The sequence below is a fragment of the Cetorhinus maximus genome, chromosome 5 (genome assembly GCF_964194155.1).
Source record: "Cetorhinus maximus chromosome 5, sCetMax3.hap1.1, whole genome shotgun sequence".
Lineage (NCBI taxonomy): Eukaryota > Metazoa > Chordata > Chondrichthyes > Lamniformes > Cetorhinidae > Cetorhinus > Cetorhinus maximus.
The window spans coordinates 37,131,666-37,158,699 of record NC_135883.1 but is presented as its reverse complement, the minus strand read 5'-3'; the positions used below and the strand labels follow the sequence as shown (position 1 = coordinate 37,158,699).

At 47.1% G+C, this 27,034-nt stretch overlaps 1 protein-coding gene across 3 annotated transcripts in view; it reads right to left on the bottom strand.

Annotated features, from left to right (window-relative positions):
• LOC144680587 (solute carrier family 35 member F3-like) overlaps window positions 1-27,034 on the bottom strand; it is a 102,193-nt gene that overhangs the window by 68,477 nt on the left and 6,682 nt on the right. Inside the window, exons 2-3 of one of the 3 annotated variants that reach the window (XM_078541742.1) lie at window positions 5,164-5,191; window positions 2,896-2,915 (exon numbers count right to left, since the gene is read on the bottom strand). The exons of the other annotated variants lie outside the window; for them this stretch is intronic. Coding sequence (XP_078397868.1) covers window positions 2,896-2,915; window positions 5,164-5,191 — 48 coding nt within the window. The remainder of the gene's footprint in view (window positions 1-2,895; window positions 2,916-5,163; window positions 5,192-27,034) is intronic. 3 annotated transcript variants of the gene reach the window in all.

Below are 27,034 nucleotides of genomic sequence, written 5' to 3'. Positions count from 1 at the left end.
GGCTGTTGGGCTGCAGATCTCGGTGTGCACCCACCTACCGTATTGTGGGAAACCGGCATGTTGCCAATATCATCGCGCTGGACCTTATGCACGTGTGGGATGTGCAAATGCAAAATCCTGGCCAATAATTCCAGAAATTTCCACAGGGGAGATGGTTTACCCAGTCAGCCGGCATAACTTCAGTGGAAGTTTACTGTCTCTCTCTGTTAAAGGTACCAGTTGATCTTGATGAGATTTGGCTGCCGGTTTTTAAGTAGAGGAATGTAAGTCGAATGATTCAGAAAGGGTCTTGGTGAAGATAAGGAAAACTTCGGGGGAATCCTCGGAAAGAACGATCCTACTTTCTCCCAAGTCAAACTGTCCCTTTAACTGAGCAACAGTAAACACAAGCTTTTGTGAGCCACTCTGCTGGTGTTTCATTGACAAACATGGATTAAAAAATCTCTGTTTTCATGAAAACTCACCTGAGCATCCACCTGTTAACTGAATCTAAACGATCCTGTTATTTTGTTTAATACACACAAGGTTTGGAAAATTGGAAAAGGAGACGTGAAAGAGTTTTCTACTTTACAACAGTGACTACACATCAAAAATGCTCCATTGACTGGAAAGCACTTTGGGACGACCTGAGGTTGTGAAAGGTGCTATAGAAATGCAAGTCTTTCTTTCTTTAAAGGCCATGAGAGGGTAAATAAAGAAGGTTTCACCTGAATGGTGAATCATACAGAATTTACAGCACAGAAACAGGCCATTCAGCCCATCTGATCCATACCAGTGTTAATGCTCCACATGAGCCTCCTCCCACCATTCTTCACCTGACCCCATCAACATCGATTCCTTTCTCCATCATGTACAATCTAGCTTCCTCTCTATTCGTCACCTCAACCAGTCCCTGCGGTAGTGAGTTTCATATTCTCATCACTCTCTGGGTAAAGAAGTTTTTTCTGAATTCCCTATTGGATTTATTAGTGACTATCTTATATTGATGGCCCCTAGCTCTGGTCTCTCCCACAGTGGGAACATCTATCCTACCCTATCAAATCCCGTCATTATTTTAAAAGCCTCCATCAGGTCACTCCTCAGCCTGCCCTTTTCTTAAAGAACTAGTAACAATGGACTGAGAAAATAAAGAGAAGAGGTCAAGGATGCCTTTTTCACAAGGTAGTGATTAGAATTTGGCTCCCTGCAAATAGTGCCAGCGCTTTGAGACATCTGGTGGCTGTGGAAAGGACCATATAAATGGAAATCTTTCTTTTTAACAGCTACCGATGGTAATGTCGTTGAACGTCAAGGGGAGATGGTTAGATTCTCTCTTGTTGGAGATGGAACTTGTGTGGCATGAATGTTACTTGCAACTTGTTAGCCCAAGCATGGATATTGTCCATGTCTTGCTGCATTTGGACATGGACTGCTTCAATATCTGAGGAGTCACAAACGGTGCTGAACATTATGCAATCATCAGTGAACATCCCCACTTCTGACCTTATGATGGAAGGAAGGTCATTGATGAAGCGGCTGAAGATGGTTGGGCCGAGGACACTACCCTGAGGAACTCCTGCAGTGATGTCCTGGAGCTGAGATGATTGACCTCCAACAACCACAACCATCTTCCTTTTGTGCTAGGTATGACTCCAACGAGCAGAGAGTCTTCCCCCTGATTCCCATTGACTCCTTGATACCACACTCGGTCAAATGCTGCCTTGATGTCACGGGCAGTCACTCTCACCTCATCTCAGGAGTTCAGCTTGTCCATGTTTGGACCAAGGCCGTAATGAGGTCAGGAGCTGAGTGATCCTGGAGGAACCCAAACTGGATGTCAGTGAGCAGGTTATTGCTGAGCATGCGCAATTGAATTTGTCCTGCCTTTTGTGTTTAGGACATACCTGGACAATTTTCCACATAGCTGGGTAGATGCCAGTGTTGTAGCTGTACTGGAACAGCTTGGCTAGAGGCGCGGCAAGTTCTGGAGCACAAGTCTTCAGAATTATTGGCAGAATATTGTCAGGGCCCATAGCCTTTGCAGTTTCCAGTGCCTTCAGCTGCTTCTTGATATCACGTGGAATGAATCGAATTGGCTAAAGATTGGCATCTGCGATGCTGGGGGCCTCTGGAGGAGTCTGAGATGGATCATCCATTTAGCAGAAGATACAAATGATGTGCTGGGCTCCCCTATCATTGAGGATGGGGATATTTGTGGAGCCTCCTCCTCCAGTGAGTTGTTTAATTGTCCACCACCATTCACGACTGGATGTGGCAGGACTGCAGAGCTTAGGTTTGATCCACTAGTTGTGGGACTGTTTAACACTGTCTGTAACTTGCTCCTTATGCTGTTTGGCATGCAAGTAGTGCTGTGTTGTAGCTTCACCAGGTTGGCACCTCATTTTTAGGTATGCCTGGTGCTGCTCCTGACATGCCCTCCTGCGCTCTTCATTGAACCAGGGTTGATCCCATAATTAGGTGGTAATGGTAGAGTGGGCGATATGCTGGGCCATGAGGTTACAGATTGTGGTTGAGTACAATTCTGCTGCTACACAGCGCCTCATGGATGCAGTTTTGAGTTGCTAGATCTGCTCTGAATCCATCCCATTTAGCACGATGGTAGTGCCATATAACACAATGGAGGGTATCCTCAATGTGAAGACAGGACTTCATCTCCACAAGGACTGTGCGGTGGTCACTCTTCCCGATACTGTCATGGACAGATGCATCTGTGGCAGGCAGGATGGTGAGGATGAGGTCCAGCAGGATTTTCTGTCCTGGTGGTTCCCTCACCACCTGCCACAGGCCCAGTCTAGCAGCTATGTCCTGTAGGACTCAGCCAGCTCGGTCTGTAGTGGTGCTACTGAGCCACTCTTGGTGATGGACATTGAAGTTCTCCAAGAGTACATTCTGCACCCTTGCCATCCTCAGTGCCTCTGAGGAACACTGATTCATAAGTATAGGGTGGTAATCAACAGGAGGTTTCCTTGCCCATGTTTGATCTGATGCCATGAGACTTTATGGAGTCCGGAGTCAATGTTGAGGACCCCCAGGGAAGCTCACTCCCATCTGTACACCACCTCTGCAGCGTTTGTTCTGCCAATGGCACAGGACATACCCAGGGTGGTAATAGAGGTAAACAGGACATTGGATGAAAGGTATGACTCAGTGAGTATGGCCATGTCAGGCTGACATTCCCAGTTTAGCCCTGAGGGAGTGCAGCAGTGTCAGAGGTGCTGTAATTTGTTTGCGATGTTAAACCACCATGTCTGCCCTCACAGAGGAATGTAAAAGATCACATGACACTACTGGAAGGAATGCAGAGGAATCCTTGCATTGGCCAATATTTATCCCAATACCAACATCATTAAAATGCAATCACTCACTGTAAGGATCAGGTCAGAGCCACTAGAATCTAGCAAAGGTTTTGGTCATTTTCTTATGGACAATGGGCTGAATGGCCTCCTGTGCCGTGGTGTTCAATAGTGGAGAGTAAGCTGTGAGGAGGATACAAAGAGTCTGCAAAGTGATACAGGTAGGTTAAGTGAGTTGGCAAAAAAATGGCAGATGGAGTATAATGTGGAGGGATGTGTGGTTGTCCACTTTGGCAGGAAGAATAAAAAGATGTTATTTAAATGGAGAGAGACTACAGAATGCTGTGGTAGAGGGGGATCTGGGTGTCCTTGTGCATGAATCACAAAAAGTTAGCTTGCAGTACAGCAAGTAATTAGGAAGGCAAATGGATTGTTGGCCTTTACTGCAAAGGGGTTGGAGCATAATAGTAGGGAAGTCTTGCTACAACTGTCCAGAACGTTGGCGAGGCTGCACCCACCCGGAGTGCTGTGTAAAGTTTTGGTCTCCTTACTTAAGGAGGGATAAACTTGCATTGGAAGCAGTTCAGAGAAGGTTCGCTAGTCCGATTCCTGGGATGAAGGAGTTGTCTTATGATCATAGGTTGAGCAGGTTAGGCCAATACTCGTTGGAGTTTGAAAGAATGAGAGGTGATCTTATTGAAATATATAAGCTTCTGAGGAGACTTGACAGGGTGGATGCTCGTGGGAGAGACGAGAACTAGGGGGCACAGTTTAAAAATAAGGGACCTCCCATTTAAGATGGAGATGAGGGGGAGTTTCTTCTTCAGAGGGTCGTTAATCTTTGGGATTCTCTGCCCCAGAGAACAGTGGGGGCTGGGTCATTGAATATATTCAAGCTGAGTCAGACAGATTTTTGATCAACAAAGGGAGTCAAGGGTAGCGGAAGGACAGGGAGGAAAGTGGAGTTAAGGCCCCAATCAGATCAGCCCTCATCTTACTGAATGCAGACCAGATTCGAGGGACCAACAGACCTACTCATGCATCTATTTCTTATGACCTTAGGTAATGATTCGCTGGCTACACTGCGTCCCAGTGTACTCTGGCCTGCTCTGGTACAAAGCATTGACATTATCCACTGAAACTTCTGCTGAAACCCTCGTCCAGGCCACTGTTACTTTAGACGCGCATGTTCCAACGCTCTCCTGGCTTCATGGGTTATCACTTTCCATCCCTTGTGAACATAAGCACATCCGAAACTTGGCTGCCTGTATCCTAACTCACACCTAGTCCTGTTCCCACATCACCCCCTGTACTCACTGATCCTACATTGGCTCCCAGTCCAGCCTCCATTTTAAAATACTCATTCTAGCTTTCCAAGCCCTCCACAGCCTCACCTCCCTCTCTCTGTAACCTCCTCCCAAACATACAACCCTCCCTCTCTCTATAACCTCCTCCAGTCCCACAATCCTCCCTCTCTCTGTAATCCCCTCCGGCGCCTACAACCCTCCCTCGCTCTGTAACCTCCTCCATCCCAACAACCCTCCCTCTCTCTGTAACCTCCTCCCAACCATACAACCCTCCCTCTCTCTTTAACCTCCTCTAGCCTCAACAATCCTCCCTCTCTCTGTAACGTCCTCCAGCCACTACAACCCTCCCTCTCTCTGTAACCTCCTCTAACCTCAACAATCCATCCTCTCTCTGTAACCTCCTCCAGCCCCTACAACCCTCCCCCTCTGTGTAACTTCCTCCATCCCCACAACCCTCTGAGAGACTTGCGCTCCACTAATTCTGGCCTTCTGAGTATCCCTGATTTTAACCGTCCCCACCTTCAACTGCCAAGGCCTTAAACTCTGGAATTCCCACCGTAAACCTTACGGTCTCCCTGCCTCTCTCTCCTCCTATCAGATACATCTCAAGCCGAGCTCTTTGACGAAGCAGTTAGTTACCTGTCCTAATATCTCAAGTGGCTTGGTGTTCAGTTCTGACTGATAATGCTGCACGGACGTCACATATAAGTTGTCCCTAACCCCTCGCACCTTCAGCAGGACAGCTTGTGGTGCAGGAGGAGGCTCCACGCCTTCTCCTCGAAATATTTAGAATAGCTGCAGCTCGGCGGGTGAGGTGGAGGGTGGGGTTTGTGGCAAACCTCAGGCCTTGCTCAGGCCTTACCATTTACTCAGAGGGATTGCGCCATCCTGAGCGGCAGGTCTCTGGGTGTCGCTGCTTGGAGCCCCTGCTTACGGGTGAAGCACACGAGCCAGTGCAACGGTGGAGACCTGAAACGCCACATGGAAGGCATTGGGTGGGAGAGGAGGAGGGGACGTACCAGGGATAACACAATCCCGCCCTCTGCCTTAGTCCCCCTCGCCTCAGGCGCAAGGAATCACGGACTGCGCATTATCTACAAGATAACAAAAACGATTCTTGGAAAAATAAGAGGCACTGCCATTTACTTTCCAGGTTGTTGGCATTTTTCAAATCCCGAGCGCTGATATAAAGGATAATTAAAAGCAGGGCTTGCATTTATCCACAGAAAATGCTGGAAATACTCAGCAGGTCTGGCGGCATCTGTGGAGAGAGAAACAGCGTTAACGTTTCGAGTCCGTATGATTCTTCTTCAGAGCTAAAGAGAGGTAGAAATGTGATGGATTTTATTCTGTTTAAAAGGGAAGGAGCAGGTGGTGCAAAATGGAAGGTGAGGGGTAGGTGGGAGCTCAGCAGAGATTGACAAAGGTGTCATGGACACAAGACAAAGAGAGTGTTAATAGTAGTGTTAAAGACTAAAGAAGGTGCTAATAGTGGCATGAAGGTCAGATAGCAGAATGTTAACCCTGTTTCTCCCTCCACAGATGCTGCCAGACCTGCAACATTTTCTGTTTTTATTTCAGATTTCTAGCATCTGCAGTATTTTGTTCTTTATCTTGTATTTATACATCAAGCTCCATCCAAGTTACAGCAACAGGCTATTTAGCCCAACGGGTCCATGCCTGGATTTATACGTCACACAAGTCTCCTCCCATCCCCCTTCAGCATATTCTTTCTCCCTCATATACTTAATCCATAACCTTCTTGGCAAGTTGTGGGGGTGGCTGAGCAATGCCAGACCTGCTTGAGTTTCTGACATATGCTCCTGTCTCACAAAGCCCAGCGCGTAGGAAGCGACTGGGCCTGCCAAAATGTCCACTGTGGCTGCAATGAGACGTTTGTCAGGATATGTTCATGGTTAGAGATGGGGTAGGGGCAAGCGGAGGGGCTGTTCCTTTATTCACCACCTCAGGAGCAATCCTGTTCATGTGCTAAGTACTTGTTCAGTCAGCAATGAGGCCAAAGGAATTGTTTGAAAATAAGGTGCAATTTGCCATGTCCTACAGTAGACGTGTGCTGCTCTCTGCTGGATAAAGCAGTCAGTGCAGCATGGTGTTCTCGGCACTTTCATTAATACAGCGTCCTTCATAACCTCAGCTCATCTAAATGGAATTTACAGCTAATGAAGTACTTGTGAAGTGTAGTCACTGTTGTAATGGAAATGCAGCAGCCAGTTTGAGTACTACAAGGTCGCACAAACAGCAATGCGAGAGTGAATCTAAATTTGGATGGTGGTTGAAGAATTAGGAGCAGACAACCATTCGGCCCCTCGAGCCCGTTCTGATTGCAATCATGGCTGATCTTCAACTGCAACTCCAGTTTCCTGTCTGATCCCCATATCTTTCATTCCTTTAGTGCCCAAAAAAATCCATCAACCTTACCCCTGAATATACTCAACAACTCAGTGCCCAGAACTCTCACTCCTTATCTCAGTCCTAAATGGCCGACCCCTTATTCTGAGACTGTAATTCCTAGTTTAGACAGTCCAAAAAAGGGAGCAGTTTCTCAGCTGCTAAATATTGACTGGAATACCAGGAAGGACTCTTCAAAGTAGTGGCTGTGAGTTATTTTACGTCCACCTGAGGAGGTGCAGAGGTCTTGATTTAACATCTCATCCAAAAGACAGCAGCTCAGACTGTAAAATGCTTTGGGATATCCTGAGGTTGTGAAAGATGCTATAAAGATGAAAGTTCTTCAATTTTTGCCTCGCTTGATGCAAAGTTTCTGGAAATAAACCCATGCCTGGGATTATCATTTTTATTATGATATTACTGAGATTACATGGGATATTTGTCATCTTTTTGTACTTGTTTTCAAAAGACAGAAAAATTCTGGCCATTGGCACAGGCTAACACTGATAATCCGATTTATTTACTAACAGAACATTACATTGAAGCAAGAATATACAGCTAGTGACTGAAAACAACAGTAAAGAGTCAGGCACTAAGTATTTAACAACCTCTCTTTTTTATTCATTCATGAGATGTGGGCTTTGCTGGCTGGGCAAGCATTTATTGCCCATCCCTAACTGCCCTTGAGGAAGTGGTGGTGAGCCACCTTCTTAAACCACTGCAGTCCATGTGGTGTAGGTAAACCCACAGTGCTGTTAGGTAGGGAGTTCCAGGATTTTGACCCAGTGACAGTGAAGGAATGGTGATATATTTCCAAATCAGGGTGGTGAATGGCTTGGAGGGAACTTGCAGGTGATGGTTTTTCCACGCACCTGCTATCCTTGTCCTTCTAGATGGTAGAGGTTGTGGGTTTGGAAGGTGCTGTTGAAGGAGCCTTGGTGAGTTCCTGCAGTTTATCTTGTAGATGGTACACACTGCTGCTACTGTGCGTTGGTGGTGGAGGGAATGAATGTTTGTGAATGGGGTGCCAATCAAGGGGGCTGTTTTGTCCTGGATGGTGTTGGGCTTCTTGAGTGTTGTTGGAGCTGCACTCATCCAGGCAAGGGGAGAGTATTCCATTACACTCCTGACATGTGCCTTGTAGATGGTGGACAGGCTTTGGGGAGTCAGGAGGTGAGCTACTGCAGGATTCCTAGCCTCGACTTGCTCTTGTAGCCACAGTATTTATATGTCTAATCCAATTTAGTTTCTGGTAAATGGTAACCTCCAGGATGTTGATAGTGGGGGATTCAGCGATGGTAATGTCATTGAATGTCAAGGAGCGAAGGTTAGATTCTCTCTTGTTGCAGATGGTCATTGCCTAACACTTGTGTAGTGTGAATGTTACTTGCCACTTGTCAGCCCAAGCCTGATATTGTCCAGGTCTTGCTGCATTTGGACATGGACTGCTTCAGTATCTGAGGAGCCGCGAATGGTGCTGAACATTGTGCAATCATCAGTGAACATCCTTATTTCTGAAGATGGAAGGAAGGTCATTGATGAAGCAGCTGAAGATGGTTGGGCTGAGGACACTACCCTGAGGAACTCCTGCAGTGATGTCCTGGAGCTGAGATGACTGACCTCCAACAACCACAACCATCTTCCTTTGTGCTAGGCATGACTCCAACCAATGGAGAGATTGCCCCCTGTCCTTTTCTTTCTTTATTCTTTCATGGGATGTGGGCATCGTTAGCAAGGTCAGCATTTGTTGCCCATCCTTAATTGCCCTTGAACTGCATGGCTCGTCACACCATTTCAGAGGGCAGTTAAGAGTCAACCACATTGCTGTGGGTCTGGAGTCACATGTAGGGGGGAGGGCAAAGGCTGCCCTGTTGTTGAATGTAGCACACAAGCATTTGGGGTGGGGGGGTAGGCTGGGCGAGAGAAGTGGCCACACATTAGGGAAACCTTGTATAAAGTGACCATTCCTCTGCAACACAGACAGTTCAGGCACAGCCACATTGATATGATTGAAACAAAAACAAAAACACCTGGAAAAATTCAGCAGGCCCGACAGCATCTGCGGAGAGGGACACAGTCAATGTTTTGAGTCCGTATGACCCTTCATCAGAACTAAGACATATAGAAATGAGATGAAAGCACTTTAAAAGCATCTGATTCTTTGTCCGCCTTCAGCACCTGAGCCCTTCAGGAGCACAGCATCACTGGTCACAGATGCTGGTGTGATGGGGGCCAGCCCCACCTTAAAGGTGCTGAGAGCACACAGAGAGTATGAGAGAACTCTGTGGCGCCTGCCCACTACATTCTGGCAGCAATTACCAGCAGTGCCGAGGTGCAGGCATCAGTAATGTTTCCAGGGAGTGTGAGGCCGGACCATCACTGTGGTCTGAAGGCTGCACAAAGCACAGGGAAGAGGCCCTGGACTGAGATACCTGCCTTTAACTTGTGCAGAAAGGTTTCACATTTGAGTGACACGAACACTGCTCATCAGAACAAGGAGCCATAGGCAGGGAGACATTCTTGGGAGTTTATTGACAATAGTGAACATTATGTACAAGTGATTAACACCCATGCCCAGGTTGTGCAACTAATTATCAGACAACATGAAAGCTACTTCCTTTAAGAAACTACAAAAGTTTTATGTTGATCCAGCAAAACTACTCCCTCTTCAGCGATTTTTGCCCCGGCCAGCTGGTGAAAAGGGCCGAGGAAGAGGAGGTCGTGGAGGAGGACGAGGGGGTCGAGGCGGTGGATTTGGAGGACGAGGCGGTGGTTTCAGGGGAGGCAGAGGTGGAGGAGGAGGCCGTGGTTTTAGAGGTGGGGGCGGAAGGTGAAATTACAAATATTTGAAGATTGCGCAGCAACCTACAAGTTTACTGTTTTAGTCCTCCCTTATTTTGCCAGATATGAACTGCATCAGATTTTTGTGGTTTATTTTATGTAAGATATTATTGTATTATTTGCATAGTAATAAATCACATCTGTATGTATTGATACAGATGTATTTGAGGGTCCAAAGTGCCAGTCCATAATTTGTTTATATAGTGATGGAAATATCATCAATATTCTAATCCAACTAGTTCTGAACACATATTGTGCACAAGAATACAAAGGAAATAGTTTGTATTGAACTAAGGGAATCGTACAATGTTATACTGATTATAAAAATACTTGTTCTACAAAATAGTACATCTTCTCAACTTTCCTAACCCTGCTGCTATGTCTTTGTGCTCCCTGGACATCCACAGCGAAGGTGGAGGCAGCCTGCTGACTGTGACGCCCTGTCTGTGATGACAATGGCGGGCGTCCTCTGGAGGGCCGAGACCTGGAGGGCCCCAGCCTCCTTTCGGGGTCCTGCTGTGTGACAGTGGCTCCCTCCTTGGCCTGTGGAGCTGGAGCTGCTGAGGTCACAAGAAAAGTCAGATGGGCTGACACTCTTGGGGTTGCCTGGGTAGATGGCCCCGGGGTGTGCACCTGCTGATCCTCCTCCCTATGGGTGCTCGAGGGCCCCTGGCTGACTCCTTGAGGAGAAGAGGTAGCTGTAATCAGATCAAGCCGCCTGGCACCTCTCTCTCGTATACACTGTTGGAGGCCAACTAGGCATCAGTGATGGAGTTCAGCCCACGCAGGAGTGATGTCTTGGACCAAGGTCTCCATGGCAGCCGCCATCCTACCAGTGTTGACCTCGGTGCGTTGCAATGCTGGTGCTATCACCTCAGCCTGAAGGCGGACAGACTCCTCCATCATGCCTTGTAATCTGAGGAGTGCAGAGGACATCCCTTCCTGATGCTCCTGAGCTTGACTTTGCAGCACCAGCAACTGTGACATGACCGAGTCCAGAGGCTCCTCATCTGACTCGGACTCAGCAATGTTCTGGCCTCCAGCAGTCCTCTGAGAGATGGGGCCCTGCGAAGTCCCTGTCTCCACCTGCTGTGGATCAGAAAGTGCGATGTGCTCGCCAGATTGTGATTCCGTGTCTACTCTAAAGCAAGGGTCCCACCGAGGTGTGTGTCTCTGCACTGCTGGAGGGTGAGCGCTGTGATGGGGCTTCAGGGAGGGTACCTTCAGATCCCTCTCCAGAGGTTTCTTCGGGGCTTGATTGGAGGCCCTGGGTCATGGACTCTGTCGGCTGTTTGGCAGATGTGCCTGTGAAAGCAAGGAGAGATAATTTGTGCATGACAGTGGCCTGTGAAAGAGGACACATCACTCACGGCATGGTTGTCTGATGGATGTTGCACTGCTGGATCCTCACTTGGTAGAGCAGCGCCGACCTCACTGGCAGCACAGGACCGGTCCTGGTCATCGCCGGCAAGCTGGATGGCTCTGTTTTCAAGGTCCATGAGGACCTTGATTTCGGGCATTCCTCCATCAGTCTGTGACCTCTCCCTCCTGCTGTGCGCCAGCTTGTCCTGCATGAATACAGATGGAGAGAGTGTAAGCAGGATGCCTGCCAGGCTGGATGATAAGTGTGCCTGGCATGTGTGGGTGGTGAGTGGTCCCATGGATGAGATGAGGACAATGACGGTGAGTGTGAGAGAGTGAATGATGATATCCCTCGCACTGGCAGTGAGGGCCCTGCGGATGTGTGATGGGTTTGTGAGTGTGTGAGTTGAGAGTGATGAGAAGAGTGACTTATCCTGGCGGAAAGGAGATCATACATCCTCTTCTGGCACTGGGTGGCTGTCCTCTTTTGCAGGGCGTTGGCGCTGACCACCGCTGGCACCGCCTCCCAAGCCTGGTTGGTAATGCCGCTGCCCATCCTGCGGCCAGAGTGGGGGTAGAGGACATTGTGGGGGGTGGGCCTCCATGGCATCCAAAAGGCATTCCAGTGACGCGCCATTAAACCTGGGGGCTGCTGTCTTTTTGTCTTTCGTGGACATCTTCCCTGTAGCAGTCGTGGGTTGGAAGCTCTGAGGCCTGTGCGCGGCTGGACTTTAAATATGGCGCCCGGCGTGCTGAAGCGATGAGGTGATGGTGTTGGTGGATGAATGAACAGCGTGTTTCCCGGGAATGCATAATTAATGAGGTGGGTTTGGGACGATACGGCGTGAAGACCCACCACGCCGGCCGGCAGGTAAAACGTCATTTTACCTGCCGGCCACAGCACTCAGTGCAAATCTGGGACGATTCCGCCCCTCAGTTTTGCTCAGGCTGCTTGATGTCACACCTGGTCAACTGCTGCCTTTGTTGTCAAGTGTAGTTGCTCTACCTCACCTTGCTGGTTTGATAAGTAATGGGACTATCAAATCACAACCGCACGTAAATAGAATGAATTTTCATAGGTTCAAAGTGTCATTAGAACTGTCTGCATCTTCTATTGTTTATAATCCAGGGGAGGCAGAGGCCTAGTAATCCAGAGACCCAGTGTAATGCTTTGGAGACCTGGGTTCAAATCCCACCACGGCAGATGGTGGAATGTGAATTCAATAAAAATCTATTGTCGATTGTTGTAAAAACCCACCTGGTTCACTAATGCCCTTTAGGGAAGGAAATCTACTGTCCTTACCTGGTCTGGCCTACATGTGACTCCAGACCCACAGCAATGTGGGATCTGAACAAGGGCAAGTTCCATGGTGGAACTGGGGAGCCTCACAAACTGTCTTCAGCACAGACACAACTTTACAACCATGCTGTTTGAAATTATGCAGCGAATCTCGACTGTCAAAGCAGCTTCTAGTTTTGTCTTGGGCCTAGTGGCTGAGTGGAGTGCCACAGAGCCCTCACTCTATGTCTCCATTGCACCAGCCGCCAGTCTTATTCAGGCCTCAGTGGAGTGTACAAGCCTCACCAGCAATGACTTGTATTTTACAACCCCAGGATATCCCAAAGCGTTTCACTGCCAATGAAGTGCTTTTCAAAGTGTAGTTATTGTTTTAACTTAGGGAATGCAATGGCCAATTACACAAACAGCAGTGCGATAATGATCAGATACAGTAAGTCCTCATTTAATGTTGCCCTGTTTAACGTTGTTTCACTTTAACATCAGCAAGTTACGGGGATTGTAATCTTGTTCAACATTGTGAGATTTGTTTAATGTCATTTCCCTCATGATCACATTGGCGCCACTTTAGAGCGGCCTCTCCCCACTCCTCGACCTCCAAGCTGTGGCCTCTCTCTGCACTTCCACAAGATCAAAGCTCCGGCTTTGGATTGGGTCTGGTTCTTGAACGGGAACACAGGTCCAGGAGAGGGAAGCGGTGAGAGGGAGGAAGGGAAAGAGGCTGAAACTCCAAGGGTCGGTGAGGGGGAAAGGTCACAACTCGGAGGGTCGGGGAGAGGGAGCGTCTGCTGTGACCAGGAGGATCAGGGAACAGGAGGTTCAGGAAGCAGGATCAGCGATGAGGAAGAGGCACTGTAAATAGAAAGTTACATTTTTATTTTATATTTTTAAACTTATTTTATTTTAAAAGTTATTTCATTTATCAATGTAGGAATTTATCAATGCAAAATGTTCCAACTGAGAGGGTATAATGTTTTAATATTTGTTTTCTTCTGATAAGAAGCTCCTACAGAACCTAACTACAGTTTTAACGCTGATTCTTATGGGAATCTATGATTCACTTAAAGATGTGATTTTCAGGAAAGCAACCACAACTTTAAGTGAGGACTTACTGTAGACTATTTTAGTGATGTTGGTTGAGGGATAAAAATTGACCAGGACACAGGTGAGAACTGCCTGCCATTCTTTGAAATAGTGACAAGGGGCCCCGGCAATAATTTTCAAATCCTTTCTGGCCACAGGTGAGGTGCCAGAGGACTGGAGAACTGCTAACATTGTCCCATTATTGAAAAAGGGAGGAAGGGATAGACCAGGAAATTACAGGCTAGTCAGTCTAACCTCACTATTGGGGAAGGTACTAGAAAGAATTCTGAGGGACAGAGTATATGTGCACTTGGAGAGACACGGATTAATCAGGGATAGTCAGCATGGATTTGTTAGGGGAAGGTTGTGTTTGACAAATTTGATCGCATTTTTTGAGGAGGTAACCAGGAGTGTTGATGAGGGTAATGCATTTGATGTGGTCTGCATGGTCTTTAGCAAGGCTTTTGATAAGATCCCTCATGGCAGACTGGTCAAGAAAATAAGAGCCCATGGGATCCAAGGCAAAGTGGCACGTTAGATCCAAAATTGCCTGAGAGGCAGGAAGCAGAGGGTGATGGTAGAGGGATGTTTCTGTGACTGAAAGTCTGTTTCCAGTGGGCTTCCACAGGGCTCGGTGCTGGGCCCTTGCTGTTTGTGGTGTACATAAATGATTTGGACTTAAACGTAGGGGGTATGATCAAGAAGTTTGCGGATGACACGAAAATTGGTAGGGTGGTAAATAGTGAGGAGGATAGTCATAAACTGCAGGAGGATATCAATGAACTGGTCAGGTGGACAGAGCAGTGGCAAATGGAATTCAACCCGGAAAGGTGTGAGATAATGCACTTAGGGAGGGTTAACAAGCCAAGGGATTACACTATGAATGATAGGACCCTGGAAAGTACTGAAGATCAGAGGGACCTTGGTGTGCATGTCCACAGGTCCCTGAAGGTAGCAAGGCAGGTAGATAAGGTGGTTAAGAAGACATATGGGATACTTGCCTTTTTTAGCCAAGGCATAGAATACAAGAGCAGGGAGGTTTTGCTGGAACTGTATAAAACGCTGGTTAGACAACAACTGGAGTACTTCATATAAAGTTCTGGTCAGCACATTATAGGAAGGATGTGATTGCACTGGAGAGGGTGCAGAGGAGATTTACCAGGATGCTGCCTGGGCTGGAGGGTCTGAGCTATGAGGAAAAATTGGATAGGTTGGGGTTGTTTTCCTTGGAGCAGTGGAGGTTGAGAGGGGATCTGATGGAGCTGTATAAGATTATGAGGGGAATAGATACGGTGGATAGGAAGGCACTTTTTTCATTAGTAGAGGGGTCAATAACCAGGGAGCATAGATTTAAGGTAAGAAGTAGAAGGCTAAGATGGGAGTTGAGGAGAAATTTTTTCACCCAGAGGGTGATAGGACCCTGGAACTCACTGCCTGAAAGGGTGGTTGAGTCAGAAACTCGTAACATTTAAGAAGTATTTAGATATTCACTTGCGTTGCCATAGCCTCCAGGGCTAAGGGCCAAGCACTGGAAAATGGGATTAGTGTAGTCAGATCTTTGTAGATTTGCGTGGACACGATGGGCTGAATGGCCTCCTTCTGTGCTGTAAGCATCTATGATTCTAATGCCATGGGATATTTTGTATGTCCACTACAAAGGCAGACAGGGCCTTGGTTTAGCATCTTGAGCAGCGCTCGCACATCTCTCAATCAACATCACTCAAACTGATGATCTGGCCATTGCCTCATAGCTATTTGTGGGAGCTTGCTGTGCGCAACTTGGCTGCCATGCCTGACCATTGCTAAAATGACTATATTTTGAAAGTAACTCATTGGCTGTGAAGTGTCCTGAGGTTATAAAAGGCTCTATGGAAATGCAAGTCCTTGCATTTTCCTTTCTTGTCCAGCAGTGAGTGAGTGACTGATTCCCATTGGATAATTGGCTCTTACTCCTCCCTGTACAAGAATACAAGAAGAGGCAGCATACTGGAGAGAGGTGAGGGAGCCTTTGACAAGCCTAACCAGCAACAAGGGAAGAGTTCTAGACAAAGATTGTGTCAATGTTCAATATCCGGCTCTTCACTGCAGAATACAACAGCGACTGTAAAAATATTACCCTGTTACTTGCTCACTTGTTGACTTTTCTTCATAAATTAATTTCACAGGAAAAGCAGGGTAACTCATAAAGTGTTAACACTGAAGTGAAAGCAAAATACTGCGGATGTTGGAAATCTGAAATAAAAACAGAAAATGCTGGAAAGGCTCTGAAGGAGAGTCATACGGACTCGAAACGTTAACTCTGTTTCTCTCTCCACAGATGCTGCCAGACCTGCTGAGCTTTTCCAGCACTTTCTGCTTTTGCCTCACAGGGTGTTATTCTGCAGCTTTTAATTACCATCTTGGGCTCCGTGGATAACACTCGTGCCTCTGAATCAGAAGACATCAAGTTAAAGTCCCACTCCAGCGTTGTTGGTACATTATCCAGGCTGTCACTCTGACTGCAGTACTGAGGGAATGCTGCACTGTCAGAGGTGCCATCTCTCAAATGAGATGTTAAACCGAGGCCCCATCTATCCTCTCAGGCGGATGGGAAAGATCCCATGACACGGATAATATGCTTAACCTGTATCAGTCACTGGTTAGGTCCCAGCTGGAGTACTGTGGACAATTCTGGGCATCACACATTAGGAAGGATGTCAAGGCCTTGGAGAGGGTGAAGAGGAGATTTACTAAAATGGTACCTGGATTGAGTCATAGGGAGGGACTAGAAAAATGGGGATTGTTTTCCTTGGGGTTGAAAATTAAGGGGAGATTTAATGGAGCTTTTCAAAATAGGGAGGAACTGTTTCTAATGGCAGAAGGGTCAGTAACCAGGGGACACAGGTTTAATGTAATTGGTAAAGGTAAGAGGGGTATTGAGGGTAATTTCTTTACACCGTGAGCTGTTATGATCTGGAATGTGCTGTCTGAAAGGGCGATGGAAGCAGATCCAATAATAACTTTCAAAAGGGAATTGGATAAATATCTGAGAAGAACAATTGTACATAGGAACAGGTTAGGAACAGGGTAGTGGATGATTGTTCTTCCAAAGAGCTGGCACAGGCGCGATGGGCCAAAAGGTCTCCTGTGCTGTAAGACTCTATGCCTGGGAGATTGTAGCACCCATTTTTCAAGTGTGATGCAGCTTTCTCATGGCTCAGATCCATTGCAAGGAGACCAATCCTGAAGAAGAGAAGGAACTTACCTGTAAACTACCCTCCCATCCACCATCACTCCCACCCACCCCGAACCCAGATTCCAAGGCTCCCTGACTCCTGACCTCTCTCCCCCGTGATCTCTGATGTCCCTCCACTTACACCCAAAACCCTCCTCCTCCTCTAGCCCAGAGCTCTAGGCTTCCCTACCTCCAACTTCCCTTTCCCTGACCTTTCTGCACTGACCCCCCTCATTCCCCCAACCCTGATCTCTAACCTTGCTCTCCCCGACCTCCCTGACCGTCCCCAACCTCCCAAATCCCCGACCCCTGGCCTCTCTTGCCTGATCTCCCAGATACTGGGTTCCTGGCCTCTGCCTCCACCATCCCCGACCCTAATCCAACTCCTGTCCCCAATCTCCCCTCTCCCACCAACCCCAATCTGCCCTCTGACCCTGATCTCCCTCCCCCACCAACCCCATCTTCCTACCCTCCGACCCCTGACCTCCATGTTCCCCAACCCCCGATCTCCCTCCTCCTTGAACCCTGACCACCCCATCTCCCAACACCCAACTTTTACCTATGGAACAGAGCAGGAGGGAGGGGGTTGCTGAACACCCTTCCCTTCCCTGTGTGGCCTCCTCCCCAAGCCTTCACTCTACCTGAGTACAGCCTGAGGACCAGGTAAGTACCCTGTGTGGGGAGCTCAAAATTGGACATCCCAAATTTCTTGGCCTCTGATTTTCTCCAACCATCAGGCAGGATGTAGTTCAGAAGCTGTAATTTTCTATTTTTAATGTGACCTGTTTTGAAGCCAGAAAAGTACCTTCAAATAAACTAAAAATAGACAGCAGATCTCCGTAGGGGTTGCCAATCCTTCAGGATTACCCTGAAGTCTCCAGGAATTAAAGATTAATCTCAAGGACACTGCTATAAAAGGCGGTGGAAGCAAGTATTTGAATATTTTTTAAGGCAGGGCTAGATAGGTTCTTGATCAACGAGGGGGTGAAAGGTTGTCGGGGGTAGGCGGGAATGTAGGGTCCAGGTTACAATCAGATCAGCCATGATCTTGCTGAATGGTGGAGCAGGCTCGAGGGGCCGAGTGGCCTACTCCTGCTCCTAATTCATACGAGAATTCGGAGAGAAAAGGGATCGGGAATGTTAAAATGTGTGCTTTCTTTCAATGCTATTGTTCATTCGTTCCAACAAAATTGGAGATGGGGAGGGCAGGGTAAAGGCTGTCTTCTGATTCAGAGGCATGAGTGTTACCCACGGAGCCCAAGATGGTAATTAAAAGCTGCAGAATAACAACATCCTGTGAGGCTGTATGACTACGTGAGGTGGTTGGGGGTGAGAGGTTATGTGATAAAACCTGCTCTAAAGTCCAACCTTAGATTCCTGTGAGGAGAAATTTTTAAAAATGCTTCTATATATTTATTTTAAATACACAGTTAAACACCAATTTCTTGCTTTGCCTAAATTTCCAGTTTAAGTTTACATCCATTTTGAATCGGTGTAATTGCAGGAAATTTGTGTGTAAAACTCATTCACCTGTGGTGGTGGGAGGGGTGGAACCATAAGATTGAGTCAAGTTGTCTACGTGGCAGTGATTGATCCATGGGGGCGGGAGAGATCGAGGAAGCTCAAGCATAGTGCGATCACATCAAAACATGAGAAATAGAAGCTGCTGGATGCTCTCCGGCTCTTCGAATTTGCTCCACCTTTCAATAAGATCTTAGCTGATCTTCACAGAATTTTAACGGCACCGATGGAGCCCATCATGTCTGCACTGGCTCTCCAAATCAGCATTATGACCTAGTGCCATTGTCCTGCCTTTTCCCCGTACCCCTGCCCATTGTTTCTATTCAAATAATCTAATGTCCTCTTGAATGCCTCAATTGAACCTGCCTCCTCCACACTTCCAGGCAGTGCATTCCAGACCCTAACCGCTTGCTGTGTGAAAAAGTTTTTTTCTCACATCAAATTTGCTTCTTTCGCAAATCACTTTAAATCTGTGCCCTCTCGTTCTTGATCCTTTTATGAGCAGTAACAGCCTCTCACTATCTACTCTGTCCAGCCCCCTCATGATTTTAAACATCTCTATCAAATCTCCTCTTAGCCTTCTCCTCTCCAAGGAGAACAGTCCCAACCTCTCCAATCTATCTTCGTAACTGAAGTTTCTCATCCCTGAAACCATTCTTGTAAAACTCTTCTGCACTCTCTCCAATGTTGTTCACATCCTTCCTATAATGTGGCACCCAGAACTGTACACAATACTCCAGCTGAGGTACAACGAGTGTCTTATATAAATTCAGCATAACTTCCCTGCTCTTGTAATCTATACCCCTATTAATAAAGCCCAGGATACTATATGCTTTATTAACTGCTCTCTGCACTGGTCCTGCCACCTTCAATGATCTATTCACATATACACCCAGGTCTTTCTGCTCCTGCAACCCCTTTCAAAATTCCACCCCTTATTTTATATTGTCTGTCCATGTTCTTCCTACCAAAATGCATCACCTCACACTTCTCCACATTGAGCTTCATCTGCCACCTATCTGCCCACCCCACCAACTTGTCTATGTTCTCTTGAAGTTCCACACTGTCCTCCTCGCAATTCACAACACTCCCAAGCTTCATATCATCCGCAAACATTGAAATTGTCCCCTGTACACCAAGACCTAGATCATTAATATATATCAGGAACAGCAAGGGTCCCAATACCGACCCCTGGGAAACTCCACTACAAACTTTCCTCCAGCCCAAAAAATATCCATTGACCATTAACCCCTGCTTCCTATTTTTCAGCCAATTTTGTATCCACATTGCTACTGTCCCTGTTATTCCATGAGCAATAACTTTTCTCACAAGTCTGTTGTGTGGCACTGTGTCAAATGCTTTTTAAAATTCCATGTACACCACATCAACAGCATGACCCTCATCGACCTTTTCTGTTACCTCTTCAAAAAACTCCAGCCAGTTAGTTAAACATGATTTCCCCTTTAGAAATCCTTGCTGGCTCTTCCTTATCAACCCATATTTTTCCATGTGACACTAATTCTGTCCTGAATACTTGTTTCTAGAACCTTGCCCACCACTGAAGTTAAACTGACTGGTCAGTAATTGCTGGGCTTATCCTTAGAACCTTTTTTTGAACAAGGGTGTAATGTTTGAAATTCTCCAGTCCTCTGGCACCATCCCTGGGTCTAGGGAAGACTGAGATTATGGCCAGTGCCCCTGCAATTTCTACTCTCACTTCCTTAAAATATTCCCCTTTTTGTTGGCTGCCAGTCTTTTCTCATAATCCCTCATCGCTTCTCTAATATGCTTTTTCATCTTCCCTCTGAACCTTATGTATTCCTCTTGGTTCTCAATTGTATTTTCTAACTGACACCTGTCAGAAGCACACTTTTTCTTCTTTATCTTAATTTCAATCGCCTTTTTCATCCAGGGAGCTCTGGATTTGTTTGCCCTACCTTTCCCTTTCGATGGAAGATACCTCGTCTGTGCCCGAACCAATTATTTTTCAAGGTAGCCCATTGTTCAGCTACAGTTTTTCCTGCCAATTTTTCGTTCCAGTCTATCTGGCCCAGCTCCGTTCTTGCCCCATCGAAGTCGGCTCTTGTCCAGTTAATTATTTTTACTCTGGATTGCCCGTCATCCTTTTCTATCATCATCCTAAAATGTACAATTTTTAACACCTAGTTCTGCCCTTCCTTGAGCCAGGTCTCTGTTATCGCCACAACATCATATTTCCACATGGCAATCTGCACCTGTAACTCCTCAACCTTATTTACTATACTCCGTACATTCACATACATGCATAGTAGCCCTGATTTAGATTTTGTTACTTTCTCCCTCACCCTGACTTTACCTATTAACTTACTATTCTCTATACTATCTGTCTCTCCCAGTATTTTGTCCACCCTGGTATTCTTCTCTAGTATTCTCCTGGTTCCCACACCCCTGTCGAGTTAGTTTAAAGCCCTCTCAACAGCACTAGCAAAACGTCCCACAAGGAACTCTGTCCCGGCTCTCTTCAGGTGCAACCGGTCTGGCTTGTAGAGGTGCCATCTTCCCCAGAGCCAGCCCCAGTGTCCCAGGAATCATCTGCACCATCTTTCCAGCCACGCATTCATCTGCCTTATCCTCCTATTTCTGTATTCACTGACACGTGACACCGGGAGTAATCCAGAGATTACTACATTAGAGGTCCTGCTTGCTAATTTTCTACCTAGCTCCCTAAATTCTGACTGCAGGACCATATACCCCTTCCTACCTAAGTCATTGGTACCAATGTGGGCCACGACCTCTGGCTGATTACCCTTCCCCAGAAAAATGTCCTGTAGCTGCTCCGAGACATCCTTGACCTTGGCAACAAGGAGGCAACATTCAAACGCCTGTCTGCTCCCCTAACCAATGAATCCCCTATCACTATAGCTCTTCCTTTCTTCTTCCTCCCCTCCTGTACAGCTGAGCCGCTCATGGTGCCACAAACTTGGCTCTGACTCCACTCCTCTGAGGAACCAGCTCCCTCACCAGCTTCCAAAATGGAAAACCGATTTGTGAGCGGGACCCAGGGGACTCCTGCACTACCTGCCTACTTCCCTTGGACTGCCTGGTGGTCACCCACCCCCTCTCTGTCTCCAGGCCCTTAAACTGCGGTGTGACCACCTCTCTGAACGTGCTATCCACGTAGCTCTCAGCCTCATGGATGCGCCACAGTGACTCCAGCCGCCACTCGAGCTGTGAAACCCGGAGCTCGAGTTTCTGCAGTTGGTGACACTTCCTGCACATGTGGTCATCAAGAAGAGCGCTAGTGTCCATAACTTTGCACATATTACAGGACACGCATTCCACTTCTATATCAACTCCACCTTCCCCACTATCCTCATATCTCTTCATTCCCTTTGTACCCAAGAATTTATTGATCTCAACGATGGAGCATCCGCAACCCTCTGGGGTAGAGAATTCTGAAGATTTACAACCCTTTGAGTCAAAAAATAGCCAACTCCATATTCTGAGACTGTGACATCCTGTTCTCAGTTCCTCAGCCAGCGAAACATCTTCAGTCAATTCCCTTGAGAATTTTGTAACTTTCCTTTTTCTAAATTTCAGGGAATATAGTCCCAGTCTACTCGATCTCTCCTTATTGGACAACCCCCTCTTCCACTCTAGAGACCCTTCACTGCACTCCCCCTGGGACACATATATTCTTCCTTGGATAACCAGGCCAAAATTGCACACAGTATTCCAGATGCAGCCTCACCAATGCCCAAATATTTGTAGTAAGATTTCTTTACACTTATACTCACAGATGCCAGTCTTCAGCCAATTCGATTCACTCCACGTGATATCAAGAAATGGCTGAAAGCACTGGATACTGCAAAGGCAATGGGCCCTGATGATATTTTGGCAATAGTACTGAAGACTTGTGCTCCAGAACTTGCTGTGCCCCTAGCCAAGCTGTTCCAGTACAGCTACAACACTGGCATCCACCCAGAAATGTGGAAAATTGCTCAGGTATGTACTGTAAATGAAAAGCAGGACAAATCCAACTCGGCCAATTACCACCCCATCAGTCTACTCCATCATCAGTAAAGTAATGGAAGGGATCATCAACAGTGCTATCAAGCGGCACTTGCTTAGCAATAACCTTCTCACTGACGCTCAATTTGGGTTCTGCCACGGTCACTCAGCTCCTGATCTCATTACAGCCTTGGTTCAAACATGGGCAAAAGAGCTGAACTCCAGAGGTGAGGTGAGTGTGACTGCCCTTGACATCAAGGCCGCATTTGACTAAGTGTGGCATCAAGGAGCACTAACAAAACCGGAGTCAATGAGAATCAGGGGAAAACTCTCTGCTGGTTGGAGTCATACCTAGCACAAAGGAAGATGGTTGTGGTTGTTGGAGGTCAATCATCTCAGCTCCAGGACATCACTGCAGGAGTTCCTCAGAGTAGTGTCCTCGGCCCAACCATCTTCAGCTGCTTCATCAATGACCTTCCTTCCACCAGAAGGTCAGAAGTGAGGAAGTTCGTTGATGATTGCACAATGTTCAGCACCATTCGCGACTCCACAGATACTGAAGGAATCCACGCTTGCTTGCAGTAAGACCTGGGCAACATTATGAATTAGACTGATAAGTGGCAAGTTACATTTGCATCACATGAGTGCCAGGCAATGACCATCTCCAACAAGAGAGAATATAACCATTGTCCCTTTGACATTCAATGGCATTACCATCGCTGAATCCCCCACTATCAACATCCTGGGGGTTACCATTGACCAGAAACTGAACTGGACTAGCCATATAAATACTGTGGCTACAAGAGCAGGTCATAGGCTAGGAATCCTGTGACAAGTAACTCAGCTCCTGACTCCCCAAAGCCTGTCCACCATCTACAAGGCACAAGTCAGGAGTGTGATGGGATAGTCTCCACTTGCCTGGATGAGTGCAGCTCCCACAACACTCATGAAGCTTGACACCGTCCAGGACAAAGCAACCTGCTTGATTGGCACCACATCCACCACCTCCAACATGCACTTTCTCCACCAGTGACACACAGTGGCAGCAGTGTGTACCATGTACAAGATGCACTGCAGGAATTCACAAAGATTCTTTCAACAGCACCTTCCAAACCTGCGACCTCAAGAATCCCACAGGGGCCACGCATCCAATTCCCAGCGGTGGGAAACCTGTTCCGCCTTTAATTGCTGGTGGGATGGGCCTGACACGGGAAATCCACCCAACTGGTGGGAGGGCAATTCGGCTTGTTAATGAGCCACTTGAAGCCAATTATCCCTGAGCTCACAGCAATTTAATGGTGGCTCAGGGATTTAATGGGACTCACACGGACTTCTTGTATGTCCAAAAGGTCGCCTGTTAAACCCTACTGGACTTGCCAGTGGCCTACCAGGAGGGTCCCTCGTTCACAGCCACTTACTGCCTGATCAGGATGTTGGGGAGGGGGTGCACTGACCCTCCACTCCACTCTTCCCTCACTGGAGACCCCTCCTTCCTGCCACCCCAGCCCCCCCACTCATCCTGCCCCACATACCCCCACCCCCTGCCTCCAGGGATCCAGGGCTGATCCCTGATAAAGGCCTCAGTGTACCACTGGCACTGGCCACGGCTCCTGGTGGCGCTACCGGTACTGGAAAGTAGCTGGCCTCTGATTGGCTGGCTGCTCTCGGGGCGGGTTTTCTGCCCTACTGGGGTCCTGATTGAGTGGGAGGCCGCACACTGTCCAGGTAAGTGCCTGCTTACCCTGTAAAGGTGTTGGACCTGCCATGGAAAGGTGAGGCAAGGCTTGCACTGGTTCTCCAACCAGCGGGCAGCATCGCTTCACCACAGCTAAAATTCCACCCACAGGGTCTCTATCCCTCTGCAGCATCTGTGTCCTCCTCACTCTGTACGTTCCCACCAACTTTACACCACCAGCAAACTTGGATATATTGCACTCAGTCCCCTTATCTAAACCACTAATATAGATTGTGAATAGCTGAAACCCCAATACTGATCCTTGAGGCATTCTGCTAGTTACAGCCTGCCAACCTGTAAATGTCCTGGTCATCCCGACCTCTGATTCCTGTCCATTAACCTCCAACAACCACAACCATCTTCCTTTGTGCTAGGTATGACTCCAACCAGCGGAGAGTTTTCCCCCTGATTTCCATTGACTCCAGTTTTGTTAGGGCTCCTTGATGCCATACCCGGTCAAATGCTGCCTTGACGTCAAGGGCAGTCACTCTCAACTCCCCTCTGGAGTTCAGCTCTTGTCCATGTTTGAACCAAGGCTGTAATGAGGTCAGGAGTTGAGTGACCCTGGCAGAACTGAAACTGGGCGCCAGTGAGTAGGTTATTGCTAAGCAACTGTTGATTGATAGCACTATTGATGACCCCTTCCATTACTTTACTGATCAAGAGCACACTGATGGGGCGGTAATTGGCTGGGTTGGATTTGTCCTGTTTTTTGTGGACAGGACATACCTGGGCAATTTTCCACATTGCCGGGTAGATGCCAGTGTTGTAGCTGTACTGGATCAGCTTGGCTAGGGGCGCGGCAAGTTCTGGAGCACAAGACTTCAGTACTATTGCTGGAATATTGTCAGGGCCCATAGTCTTTGCAGTATCCAGTGCCTTCGGTCGTTTCTTGATATCACGTGGAGTGAATTGAATTGGCTGAAGACTGGCATCTGTGATGCTGGGGACCTCCGGAGGGGGCCGAGATGGATTTATATAAAAGTTGCGGTGGTTGAGAGAACTGTTTCCAAATCAGGTTATAGTGTGAAGCTCTTGCAGGGAACTGGAGTAAGTCACATGTCTGGGAAAACAACAGACAAAAGAAGTCTCCGTGTCTCAGGATCTATGGAGACACGTGTTGGAAGAGCCTGAAAGGAAACAGCTGCATAATAAGAAGTTTGAGGTCATTCTGATATTTCTTTGCAGCCGATAAGCCTCCTGCCCATGAGTTCCAGCTTTCAGTCTCCTGAAAAACCATCAATGCCCTGTCAGAGAAGCTAAGTGCTGTGTGCCAAAGCCATGTTTCATTCTTTGCTTTAATATATACCTGACATTCACCACTGCCTGCATTTCAAAACTCACTGGGCACCCTGTTCCTTTTCATAGCCTGAATCATTTTCCAAATGGAGTATTGTTTGCATAAGGAACATGATGTCCTTGAGCTGTTCACTAAAGAAACAGTCAATCAACTTGATGGATGTGCTGAAATATATTGAGAAGGATCTAACGCACAGCAAATGGAAAGTTTGACAGGCGATTTAGTGGATTAACCCAAGGATCCGTCTGCTGTCTCAGGCAGATGTAAAAGATCCCATGGCACAGTTTTGAACAGGAGCGCAGGAGTACTCCCTGTGTCCAGGACAACCTGTATCCTTCAGCCCACGCCACTGATTATCCATTCATTTCATTGAGGCCTGTGGGATCTTGCTGTGTGCAGACTGGTTGTTATGTTTCCTGCATTACAACAATGACCACACTTCAAAATTGTCTGCAAAGTACTTTGGGAGGTCCTGAGGAAGTGGAAGGTGCTATAGAAATGCAAGTCCTTCCTTCGAGTAGCAAGCATTTTCCTCTAAGCAAGTCATGCTGAACGGTTAAAATCCTCTGATCAATGGATTAAAAACACCGGGAACACCAAACACTTGGAAAGCAGCCAATCAAATGATTTAAAATACAAATCATTAATAGCTAGCGGTCAGATACAGAAAGTAATTCAAAAGGCCCTAATGAAATGTTGGCTTTTATCTCGAGGGGACTGGAATACAAAAGGATGGAAATTATACTTCAGTCATACAGGGCTTTGGTCAAAGTCCACTTGGATGCTGTGTTCAATCTGGACACTGCGTTTCAGGCAAGATATATTCACCTTGCAGGGAATGAAATGCAGATTCATCAGAATGATACCAGGGTATACAAGGTCAGGCCAGAGTTACAGAAACTAGGTTTGTAATCCCTTGAGTTTAGCAAGCTGAGAGGTGATCTGATTGAGTTATTTAAAATTACAAAATGATCTGATAGGGTGGATGTAGAGAAATTGTTTTCTCTAGTTGGGGGCATGAGGAGATGATATTAAATGTTGATTTAATTTGATTTTGAACCAGTATAAATGACTGGTTAGGCCCCAGCTGGAGTATTGTGTCCAATTCTGGGCTCCACACTTTAGGGAGGAAGACAAAGCATTCAAGAGGGTGCGGAGCAGATTTACGAGAATGGTACCAGGGGTGAAAGGCTTCAGGTGCAAGGAGAGTTTGGAGAAATTGGGGGATGTTCTCCTTAGAGTAGAGAAGGCTAACAGGAGAGTTAACAGAGGTGTCCAAAATCATGAGGGGTTTTGATCGAGTAAATAAGGAGAGACTGTTTCCTGTGGTAGGAGGGTTGGTAACCAGGGGACACAGATTGAAGGTAATTGGTAATAGAGCCAGGGTGGAGATGTGAGTTGTGATGATCAGGAATGTGCTGCCTGAGAGGGTGGTGCAAGCAGATTCAATAATAGCTTTCAAATGGGAATTGGATCAATACTTGAAGGGGAAACAATTGTATGGTGATAGGCGGGGAAGAGCAGGGAAATGGGACTAATTTGATAGCTCTTTTCAAAAAGCCAGTATAACATGATGGGCCGAATGGCTTCCTCCTGTAGGATTCTATGACTGCGTGAAGAGGAAAGGTCCAAACAAAATTCTAATCGCCTCAGCACATTAGTGAACAATGGTGTTAGAGCTT